The 12,060-nt window shown below is 42.7% G+C and overlaps 1 protein-coding gene across 1 annotated transcript in view; it reads left to right on the forward strand.

Moving 5' to 3' along the window:
- The window catches only part of LOC134409362 (androgen receptor-like), a 102,716-nt gene that overhangs the window by 36,416 nt on the left and 54,240 nt on the right, over positions 1 to 12,060 (forward strand). Inside the window, exons 2-3 of the mRNA XM_063142075.1 lie at positions 6,218 to 6,369; positions 10,635 to 10,751. Of these exons, the coding sequence (XP_062998145.1) occupies positions 6,218 to 6,369; positions 10,635 to 10,751 (269 nt within the window). The remainder of the gene's footprint in view (positions 1 to 6,217; positions 6,370 to 10,634; positions 10,752 to 12,060) is intronic.

Consider the following 12,060-nt stretch of genomic DNA (forward strand, 5'->3'; position numbering starts at 1 on the left):
TAATATTTCTATCTACAATTATCTCATAATACAGTTAACATTTCTATTACACCCCAGATGTCCCAGCCTCATTTCTCCCCCCACCTGTTCCAACCACACTTGCATCCTCATACAGACCCAAACTCTTCAACAACTCCTTACCCTGATCCAGAGAGGTTACTTTGTGCTCCTCCCCTCCATATGTAAATCTTAAAAAACAGGATAACCCCACGAATATGTAATTTTTTTCTTCACTAATATTTCAGTTATTGGCTTGACGCTGCGCCTCCAATTCAATGTGTGTTGACAAAGATCATTATATATTTGCACTGATTTGCCTTTATACTGTAGCTGGGCCATAGATCTCAGTTTCTTCATGATTTGCTCTTTTTTATAATAATTACCGAATTTCACCAAAATATCTCTAGTAGCCCCTTTGTAATTTTGCCCCCCCCCCACTCTATGAACTCGATCAATTTCACTTTCTTCCATTTGCAAATCAGGCATCAACTCTTTAAACCAATTCAGGATGATTTCTCTCAAATTTTCTCCTTGCGTTTGAATTAAATGTTTTATTCGAAGCGTTGAACGGCGATTTTGATCTTCTGCCGCTATCAGCCTTAATTTGTGGTCTTGGAACCGCACATTAGTCAAATTTTCAAAAGCCTCTTGTTTCTTCTGGATCAGGTCTGCTCCCGCCTCCAAATCCTTTATAGCTTTATCGTGCTGCGAAATCTTATCAGCTAACACACGCATCTGTTCTTTAAAGCTTTCCGTTTGCTGATCCATTTTTTAAAAAATGATTGTGTTGTTTTCTGCAATAACAGCTTTAATTTCAGCTAAAGTGGCTGGCTGACTGCCAGCTGCTTTTCCACCTTCGGCCATGTTTTCTTCTATAGCTGGGTCTGTGCTTTCCTGTTCTTCTTCTGAAACTGATTCTTCCAAATGGGGGAGATTATGATTACTGGGTCGTTTTTTTTTTGACCACTTAACTTTTGCTATTTCTTTTTTAATCCTTCTTTTGATATCAGACATGGGGCATAAATCTCCCCTTCTTAGCAGTCTGTTTTTATCTCTCTGTGCTCCAATACTTAATCACTCTTTCTTCTTTGGGGCAGGGGGAATTCCTCCACACATCAAATCAGCATTCACTGGGGGAGACCGAAACAAACATAAACAAAGTCCCGAATCAGCAGACATCCGTCTCCCCTCCAAACGCTGCTAAAGCACCTCCCCCCCCTCGATTCAATTAGCACACCGTCCTTCAGTCAAACTGTTTCTGAGTTACTTCCACTCTAAATAGCCAGTGTTTCACAGCTCTTCGCTTTCCAGTAAAAAGTGAGATTCGCCATAAATCAGATCCACGTCTCTAACAAAAACAGACCATTAACTGCCGTGAGGCAGTTAGTTTCGTTTTCCACAGAGACGAGATAGCTGAGCATAAACAGAGACGTTCCTCCCGTCGCTTTAAAAAATCTCACTTTAGACGTCCTTTAAACTTTACACCATATCAGCAACTTCAACACTTAATATTCATAGTCCTTTTCCATTGTGTTGCTTTGAGATTTATGCCCTTTTAAAAAGAGATAATTGATTTTCCCGGCGAAGCCGGTTAGAGAATTAAAAAAACCTTACCAGCACCATGGCCGTCAAGCTCCGCCCCCTCATTGGAGAATCTTAGGGATCATCTACAAATCAAAATACCTAATGGGGATAAACATATATTTTTCATAGAAAACAACATGGAATCAAAATACAAACTGGAACAATGTGAAGTAAGTAAGTCCGGGATCACCCCCTCCCTCCCTCTACACCTGTATGGTGTAAAAAAGGGCAAAGTATGTGAACAAGAATAGATTTTTACCTTGTTTAAGCTCTAGTGATGTTCCCTGACTTCCCAACATGTGGCTGCTTTTAAACTAGCTCCCATGCTATGGTTTGTTAAATATTTCAAGAATTCCCCATTGTGATTGCCTGAAAGATCATATCATTTCCCCTCCCTTGGTCAGGTTTAGAACCCATTTTTAAAACCATTGAGGTGACAACTGAGAAACCAAGTTCTTATTGTAGTAAATAGCGTTTTGACTGTATGCTATCTTAGAGCCTAAAGCTTCCTGACCATCTATCAGCTTTTAAGTATGTTTGAAGTGTGAAATCATTAAGCTTTTCACCGTGAGATTTGCTTGAATGAAAAAAATCTCACTGATGGGGTGTCCCGTGTCAATTTGCCAACACGTGTTGAAGGGGACATATGACAGCTTGCTACTCGTTCTGAATTCACGAAAGGCATTTATTTATTTATTTATTTATTTAATTTATATACCACCCCATAGCCGAAGCTCTCTGGGCGCATTACAAAAGTTTTAAAAAGTGTCTGTTCTAGTGTGCTGTTTCCCGTACTCAATTTTGGCAGCTCCCAAGCATTCAGTGAACTCTTGGGGTGTGGGGTGGGGGCAGTGCTTGAGAAAAAAAGCACTCTGGATATGTGTATTGGCAGGTGATGGAGGCAAAGGCTTGTCTTTCACATGCCATAGATGAGTTAATGATTGCTAATTCAGGTGCCACCAAGTAAGGCAAGGCCTGGCAAGGGTGATACCATTTGAAAGGTCATTTCTGTGCCTGCTACAGTTTGAAGGGCTCTTTGTCTCCCTCAGCATAAGAGTCCCTCATGCTTAGGGCTCAGATAGAGCATCCGGGAATTACAGTATGAGGGAATGTGGTTTTGCTAAGCTTGGTGTGTTGTGTTCCCCCACTGGCCATGTGAACGCATGGAGCACTCTTCGAATTTCTGTTCACAGAGGAAATGAGTCTCTTGGTCATCTGTACCAACCTTCTAAGAAGGACAGATTTCCCCCTACATGTCAGGCACAGATGTGTGGTGAAATGTGTAGCAAAACAGTTCAGCGATATGAGCTCATTGTCACATGTGACTGAGCAAATTCTAAGACCGTCTTTAAACATACCTTTTCTGTTATGGTCGCCACAACTTCTGCCATTCGTTCCTCCCATGCTGATCTGGGTCTCCATACAGTCTCCCTTCTGTGTGCTTCAGCTTTGTGGTGTATTTACAAGTCACACAGATACCTGGCCTTATACCTGTAAATGGGTCAGAGAGCCAAGGCAGAGTGGGGGTGGGGTGGGGGTCCTTTCAGATACTTGGATTGGTAATGTAGCAAATGCTTCTAGGCGTGTGACTAATATGCTTGCAAACCACACAAGTGATGCTTAGCTCCTTATGGTGGGGATGGTCTGTTTCTTGCATGGTGTATAAACCCAACAGGAAGTTGAATGATAGGGATAGAAATCTTCAGACTTGCCTGGACCAACCTGGCAGCAACTGTGGAAGCACCAGCCACCATGCCAAACAGCAGGCTGAAGGTCGTATTCCCTCTGAGCCTGCATACCGTAGCATGATTTAGATCACAAATACACACATGTGTTGATCAGGCCAGCCTGCCTTCTGGCTCGCTGTTCTGGGGTCCCTCCTTCCCCACGTACTTGTTTCATCCAGTTGCCACAGGAAACGCAGCTCCAACCTTCCTCTGTTTCTGCCTGTAAGGAGATGTGCTCCTGCTGTTGATGGATGATGATAGTGGGCTGGACTGGAGTCCCAGTGGCTGTTGGAGTACTTATTAGTGACAGGACTGGGGAGGAAGGGGAAGAGGCCGTGGCTTGGAGAGCCAGTAAGAGAAGCTTCGTCAGATCTCTGGGGCATTTCCCGGCTGATAGGGCTGGCGATTAGGTCAAGGCCTTGGTCTCACTATGGAATGGTGAGGTGGGAAAGTCCATTGATACAATTGGTCCCGAGTGCCCAGACCGGTGTTCTGGAGCCCGTAACTCCCCTTGGTTTACAGAAGATCTGCGAGCAATGAAACAGGCTGGATGAGTCTGACATTGCTATTTTGCCTCTTTGTATCTTTATAATCCTTGTTGGGAAGCAGGGAGAATATTACACTTGAAGATGACAGGAGGCTCCACAATGTTTCAGCAGCTAAATGTATAGCTGACACACAAACTAACAAACAGTGTGCACCTATGTGTGTGTGTGTGTAGTTCATATTTGACTGTTCTCAATTCAAATGCTCAATCTGTGTGCCATTTTCTCCTGGCTTTCACCTAAATGCAACGCAGTGATGAACGTAGGAAGTCTTGCCAGCCTCCCCCTTATCTTGTGGACCATGCTTTGGCATGCTGCCCCATTTGTCTAATAAGGCACAATTTGCAATACTTAAACTATTTGCAAATGGTATTTGTCTGGTGTCAACAAATTTGAACGGAAAATACCGTATTGCAATGACACGGAGTTGTCATTGCCTCCTAAAAAAAATGGGAATTGTAACCGAAGTCTTGACTTAGTACGCATTTAAATGCATCTTAAGATTTATATATTTTGTTAGCCAATTCATATACATATTGATTGCAAGAACCAATACTGTGCTAGATGAGAACATAGATTTGGATAGGAGAATTACCTGCATGATATTTCAACTAAAGTCTTTCAGTCATTTTCAGGAAGTCAGTCAAGTTTATTGCTTTTGGCCGACGGCCTTTGCATAAAATAAACAACAACAACAGTACAATCACCACTTGATTTAGTGGGTCTTCAAATCGGGGGTAAGGTGTTAAATAACCAAAGACTCTTGTGACTTCTATCCTCTGATGCCAGAATAAGCTCCTCATCTCTAAAGGGCTCTAGCTGTCAAATAATTGTAGAAAATGTTCTCTGAATGTCCTCTTCTTTTAAGAAGTCTTTTGCCTGTTGAATGTGATAAAGTTTCCGTTGGAGCTGTGTCACAAAGCCATATGGCTCTGGATAGTTTATGAAAGCCAATTGAGGTTTTTTTTTCAATACTAAAGGGGGAGTGATGTTTCTAATGTATGGAGATAGTAATTTCTGTGGTTTTCTTTGCTCCATCAATTCCAATCCGCTCTCACTAATGTCTTCATCTAAAGAATTTTAAACTTTTGAGCAGGGGATTACATCCTGTTTAATTACTATTACCTCTTCTTGCTGTCTTGGTTTGTGGGTAGGTTCTGCTCAGGGAGCTTACAATCTGAAATCCAGCATTGGGAAAATAAGAGAGGAAGGGGACTGGCGTGGGTGGGGGTAGGGGGCTGCAAGGTGAACAGGGGAAGAATATGCAGTTGTGTTGGGGGTAGGTATTTAGGCTGAGTTACAGTAGGGCATGGTGTCTGGAGCACTGTGCAAAAGGCTTAATGGAAAATATCATCCTTCTGACACCAAAATGATCAATGTTGCCTGATGGGGGTTATATAATTGAGTTTATGTAAGAGCTATACAAAAAAAGTGGAAATTTGAAAACTGTATTTTTTTATGAGGGAAATGGCCAGTGCCAATGATAGATTGTATTTCAAATACTGTTTTAATGGAGATTAATTTGTCATCATAGACAGAGAACTCATATTTGCTCAGAAGCTTTGCCCCAAAATGGAAGATTTGATACTGGTCTGTAATTATTAAGGTCCAGGGAGGGCTTTTTTAAAAGTAGCCATACTACTGCCTCTTTTAGGCATGATGGAGAACTCCCCTCTCTGAGTGATGCATTAATAATATGCTTTAGTTGTTGTCTAACTGCATTTCCTCCCTGGACGACCAGCTATGAGGGACAGGGATCGAGAGGGCAAGTTGTCTTCCTTACTCGTCCAAGCAGCTTGTCCACATCCTCGGTACTCACCAACTGAAACTGATCCAGTGTAATCCTACTTGCGGAGTTGCTTTAAAGTGCTTTATAACAGTTTTGACAACTGTTGGGGCCCAGGACACACTCCATATACAGTTGTCAAAGCTGTTATAAAGTGCTTTAAAGCGCTTTAAAACAGTAGTGTAGATCCGGCCCTGATCTGCCTATAAGTCTGATTTTAATACTGTGAACTGCTTTGAGAACTGTTATGATTCCAAACAGCATATAAACTATTGTAAAATAAACAGGTAAATGGATTTAATTAGTGGACAACACAGACATGAGATTTGATCATGTCCTGGCTCCTTTGAGGGCTACCATACATGGCTGCTGGGCTGCGTTCATCTTGTGGGGTGCACGGGCTGGGCAGGCCTGGTCCAGCAGCTCCATCCACCCACTGTGATCACTGCTAAGTCTGTGAACGTTATGTTACTGTAAATCTTGGCGTCTGACAGCATGCTACTCTCTGTCCAGAGGTTGTTATGGATGACCTGCATCTGCTGATGCGTGTCCTTCTTTCTCTTTTGCCTTCACAGGGTGGATTCTGCCAGGGACCACATCCTGCCCATTGACTATTACATCCAGCCACAGAAGACATGCTTGATCTGTGCGGATGAAGCTTCTGGATGCCACTATGGGGTTGTGACCTGTGGGAGCTGCAAAGTCTTTTTCAAAAGAGCTGCTGAAGGTAATTCTCTTGTTTTGAGAATGAGGGAGAATGGAAATCAGAAGTTGATTCTGGATGCCATTGCGAGTCCATTTCACTGAAAAGGCCATCCCTCACAACATGTCATAAGAACCTCTGTCTTTTGCAATACAAAAGAACTTTCGTAGATTGCAGTGTTATTGTTAACTCTCTTTTATCTGCTCAGGGAAGTGAGTTTCCATCATGTCTTCAAAGCAAAAGACATATTCTTTCTGATTGAGAAATATCCAGGAAGCAGTGGGGATTGAACCATTGCGGTGCTCCTGTGTTCACACACAGCTTCATCTAACAGCTTCTTTTCTGCATGCTCTTCTCTCCAACTTCCCTTCTTATCTTATGAGAGGGTTCTACCCTGAAAGGCTGCCATAAAATAATTTTAAATAAATAGAATAAACAGATTCTCCAAGAGATTGTGTCACTTCTTCAGGTGAGCAATGAAATCAATGCACAACCGATGGCACTGTCACCTTCCTCTCCTACAGCTCTGGCCTCCTCCTCATGTTCTGTGCTCCATTTATTGCTTTAATATGATTTGGATCAATGGAAAGAGATCTGTAAACTGCCTTTCTGTATTGCTTCATTTTTCACAAATACCAGGAAGAAGTGGGAGAGGCCTGTCTCAGCCCCTTGAGATCTTTGTACATGTAACATTTAACCATGTAGGGTGAATATCATTCCACACACGTGGTAAAAGACCATAGCGTGCATGTAACCAGTTCACTGTACTGTGCTGTCAAGTGTTGAGGGTAATCTTACAGTTACCACTCAGTTACCACTTAATCCAAAATCCAGAGATGCAGAGAAGTCATAACTTGGCAGAATAATAATGATGGTCAGTTTACCATGTGCCTACTTGCACATGATGGTAAATTACCACTTGGTTAATGGTTTGCTGCATTCACCCTTAGCAATGGCCACTTGTAATTAACTGATCACAAAACACCACCATAAAAACCATCAATATCCAAGCCACTGTAATGTTTGAAAGTGGTCAACTGCCCTGAATTCTTTCTCTTTCTCTGAGAGAGTAGGAATCTGTGGCCCAGCATATATCCTGGGCTTCAGGGTTATATCAAGAGATGGCCTTCCGATGTCACTGGCTGTCATCACAGGTCTACCACCACAAACAGAACTTTCCCACCAACTCAAACAGAATGCTTCGAAATATCATCTGCCTGAAATTAATTGTCCTCGATTTCCCTCCCCCCTGCCCCTACTGCAATGTCTGGGGGGGGGGGATGGTACTGGAGGGTGGAGAAACGGAGCAACTTTCTTCTCTGACAGATTTCTACCTCCAAATCTTACTGCCCCACTTTGGGAGTCCCACGGGAGAAATGAAATGGTTAAAGGAGAATTAGGAGAGTGGGCTAGGGTGAGGGGAAGGGCTGGAACTTTCTCTTCTCTCTCCCCATCCCGCCCGTCAAACATGCTAATGGCACTTATCGCAAGATCTGATCACCACCTGAAAACCAGCACACAACGTCCTCCCATCCTTCTCCCAAGCCCCAAAGATGGCTTTTCTCCACAGGCGGCTCTTCTCAGGCCTGGGATCAGTTGTTTCTTTGAATCCCTGGCATGGTGTGATATTCATTTCTCATTTAGAAATTACAGAAAGAAATTACAGAAGAAATTGGACAGTTGGATGACAACAGAGTTAAGGGAGTAATAAAGGAGGTTAGGGAGATTGCAGAGAAGTTGAATGAATTCTTTGCATTGGTGTTCACTGCAGAAGATACAGGACAGATGCCTATACCTGAACTTATGTTTTCAGGAAGAGAGTCTGAGGAACTAAGGCAAATAGTGGTGACAAAAGATGGAATCCTCAGCTTTATTGACAAATTGAAAGCAAATAAATCACCCGGCCTGGATGGTATACATCCTAGAGTTCTCAAATATGAAATTGTGGACCTTCTAACAAAAATATGCAACATGTCCCTAAGCTCAGCCTCTGTACTAGAGGACTGGAAGATGGCCAATGTAACACCAATTTTTAAAAAGGGATCCAGAGGGGATCTGGGAAATTACAGCTCAGTTAGCTTTACAGAAAGCAGATAGGAGGAATAAGTGGTCAATTCTCCTGATAGAGAGAAATAAATAGTGGGATCCCACTGGGATTGGAATTAGGACCAATTCTTTTCAACTTGTCCATAAATGATCTGGAATTAGGATTGAGCAGTGAAGTGGCCAAATTTGCTGATAACACCAAATTATTTAAAGTTGTTAAAACTCAAAGGGATTGTGAGGAGCTCCAAAGGGATCTCTCTAAGCTGGGAGAGTGGTCATCCGAATGGCAGATGCAGTTCAATGTAAGCAAGTGTAAGGTGATGCATATTGGGGCAAAGAAATGCAACTTCAGGTTCTGAGCTGGTGGGATCTGAGCTGGCAGTGACCGAACAAGAAAGAGATCTTGGGGTTGTGGTGGACAGCTCAATGAAAATGTCCACCCAGTGTGCAGCAGCTGTAAAGAAGGCAAACTCCATGTTATGCATTGTAAGAAAAGGAACTGAGAATAAAACTGCCAGTATCAATTCCTGACGAAGAAGGCTATCAACGGCTACTAGCCCTGATGGTTGTGTGCTACCTCCAGTGTCTGAGGCAGTAAGCCTGTGTGCACCAGTTACTGGGGAACATGGGTGGGAGGGTGCTATTGCACCGTGTTCTGCTTTGTTGGTCCCTGGTCAACAGCTGGTTGGCCACTGTGTGAGAAGAATGCTGGACTAGATATAGGCCTTTGGCTCTACTCAACAGGGCTCTTCATAGACCATACCTTATTCAGCTTCCTGAAACAGTCCCAGAGTGTCTGAATACCACTTTGTGATTTTGTTTCCCACACATCTGGACAGTGGCTCCGTAGGATTAGGAAAGCTGAGGGAGTGGGAAAAATACAACCGGCACAACTAAAGACAGGGTGTAGAAGAAAAGGCCCCCATGTCCCTTGGGAGTTGCATTTTTCTTCCAAGGACTGGCTTCCCTTGGCAAGTTACCAATGTCTCAGAGAGGGGTAGAACTGATTATATATGCTTACAGAATGCATCTCAACTGGATTCCAACCTAGATTTTGTGGTTCTTCATCGTGGTCTCTGTGCATCACACATATGAGTATAATATATATATATTGTGTGACTGCACAGATGACCACTCGAAGAACCAAAGTTACAGGTAAGCAACCTGTTCTTCTTCATCGTGGTCTCTGTGCATTACACAATATATATATATACATACATATACTCATATGTGTGACTGCACAGATGACCACTCGAAGAACCACAGTTACAGGTAAGCAACCTGTTCTTCCTATTCACAGCATGGTTTCTGGTTTTGAGTTTGGGGGTCATCTGGAGCTGAATATTGGGTGGAGCTTTACTTGCTTAATTGTCTTTTCTAGCTGTGTTACCCTCCATTTCCAGTTCTTCAGCATGCTGAATATTTTATCCCTCTCTTTCATGCACTCTACCAGCTGTCTTCCTGCTTTCAAATTCCATATCTCCTAAGACCTCTGCCCACTCAACCTGTCCCTACACAACTCCATTCACTAGGGTCTGTGTGAGGTTTTTAATCACATACACATTTTACTTTCCCTTACCAATGCTGTATCGCGTACATTCTGATTTTAAAGGAGTTGTTTCCTAAGCTACCCGAATATTTATGAATGTTCCGTGACACCTCATCATCTCAGCCAATTGCTGTTAGCTGCTTCACCATTGTAAATACTATACATTATAGGTAATAATAAGCAAATGTGTACTTGCCATTCCCAGGAGAGGAGGCAACTCTCTTTACACTGAAGGATTCCTCACAAAAATAAAGTGTATCATGGATTGTATGATACGTGTTGATTTCTTGTATCATGGATTTTAGGTTGTCTATTGAGCTGAGTGTGGGAAAAGCCAATGCTTTTGCTGGGCTGTAGATTCCACTGTTCAGTCTCTCTTTCACACACACACACACATACATTTATTGGGTACAAAATTCAACACCCAAAAACCTTAGCTTTCATTTTTTTTAACACTGTTGTGACCCCAAAGTGAGATTATGTTCTTGGCATGTGCAGGCAGTGCCTGGTGAACTTGCAGAATGTGGAGGGATGGCCAGTGTGGTATGGGTATACTTCTTTGCCCCTGCTAATGACTAGCAGAAGTATGTGTGTGTGTGTGTGTGTGTGCAAATTGTATCTCTGGTCTAATGATGCTTTCCGACAATAAAGCAATTGCAGTTTTCCATTCGTATTTTGTCTCTAATCACTTTAGGTAAACAGAATTACCTCTGTGCCGGCCAGAATGACTGCACCATTGATAAGCTTCGAAGGAAAAACTGTGCTTCCTGTCGCCTGAGAAAATGCTATGAAGCAGGCATGACTTTCGGAGGTAAGGTTGGCTCGGATTAGGAATCGTTGATGCTTTACAGCATATTTGCTTTGCTATTGATGTATCATATATTTAATGAAACTAGAGATAGAGATATGTTAGGGTCCCAGTTGTGGTGACCATGTTTATTTTATCAGAGTAGCTTTTAAAGAGTGTATTAAAGTTGTGACCTACTTTGATAGTATTGGACAATCTCACATCCTTATCTCAAAGGACCAAAGGGACTTCTAGCGAAGTTCACAAAATCTCATCCCATTTAGTGAGGCAGGATCTATTTATTTATTAATTCAGTCACGTAAAATTATTTTTTGGCTGCCTTTAATGGTTAACAAATCTTCTCAAAGAACTAAACTGCTTCAAATAGTTTAACCCGTATGATGGATGAATAGAAGCCTGTGATCAAAGCAAGTGTCTGTGTTTGATAAACCAACAGCAGGAAGGTGTTGTGTGGGAGAAAACAAGAGAAAAGAACTTTCAGGGCTCGTCCTTTCATGACTGGGTTCAGCCGACACAATGGTCAATGGTAGATTAAATAGTCCACAGGTGACTATTGTGTCATCTGTTGAGCCTTTTTCACACAACGGTTGGTCATTTCCCAGAAATAACCAATGCAAATAATCAGCGGTGTGCAGAGTTGACTTTCTGCACAATGCTGTTGGGGCTCTACATTGTTGTGGTCACTATTTTGGGGCACTATTAGAGCTATTCTCTGTGTTATGGTGCATGGGCCTTCATCTATTGTTGCCTCGAAGTTTATGTCTCCCGCCCTGTAAGATTCCGTTTAAAGCCCTCCTGAGCAAGTTCTTCATGCTGTGGCCAAACATTCCCCACCCACTCAGTCGCTGAAAGCAATGAGGCCACACCCCTTTGAAGCTAATGCCATACATTTAGAAAGAGGCTCCAGACAGGATGATTCCAAAACTGACCAGGGTGGAAACTCAAATCTAAGTGGGAAAGACCAAAATTTGGTGCAGGTCAGCAAATAAGCCCAATGGTATGTAGCAACATCTTTGATTGGAAGTTGCATCCTTTTCAGTAGGGCTGTACTCCACTTCTCTTCGGTTCTTGGAAGCGATAGTGAAGTGGGGGGCTTCACCTCTGTTATTGGTGGAGAAGAGAGTCGGGGGCTAGCGAAACATAGCAAAGAGAAGCAACCACAAGCAAATCGAACCACTTTTTGCGAAGCGCTCCGCCCACCATTTTGGATATTTTTCCCCATAGGATTGCATTGTGGAAAAGATTACTGTATAACTTTTTTGTTTTGAAACCCACATCCCTGAAACTCACTATGCTTAGAGAGTGGTGGTTG

Source organism: Elgaria multicarinata, chromosome 15 (assembly GCF_023053635.1).
Source record: "Elgaria multicarinata webbii isolate HBS135686 ecotype San Diego chromosome 15, rElgMul1.1.pri, whole genome shotgun sequence".
Lineage (NCBI taxonomy): Eukaryota > Metazoa > Chordata > Lepidosauria > Squamata > Anguidae > Elgaria > Elgaria multicarinata.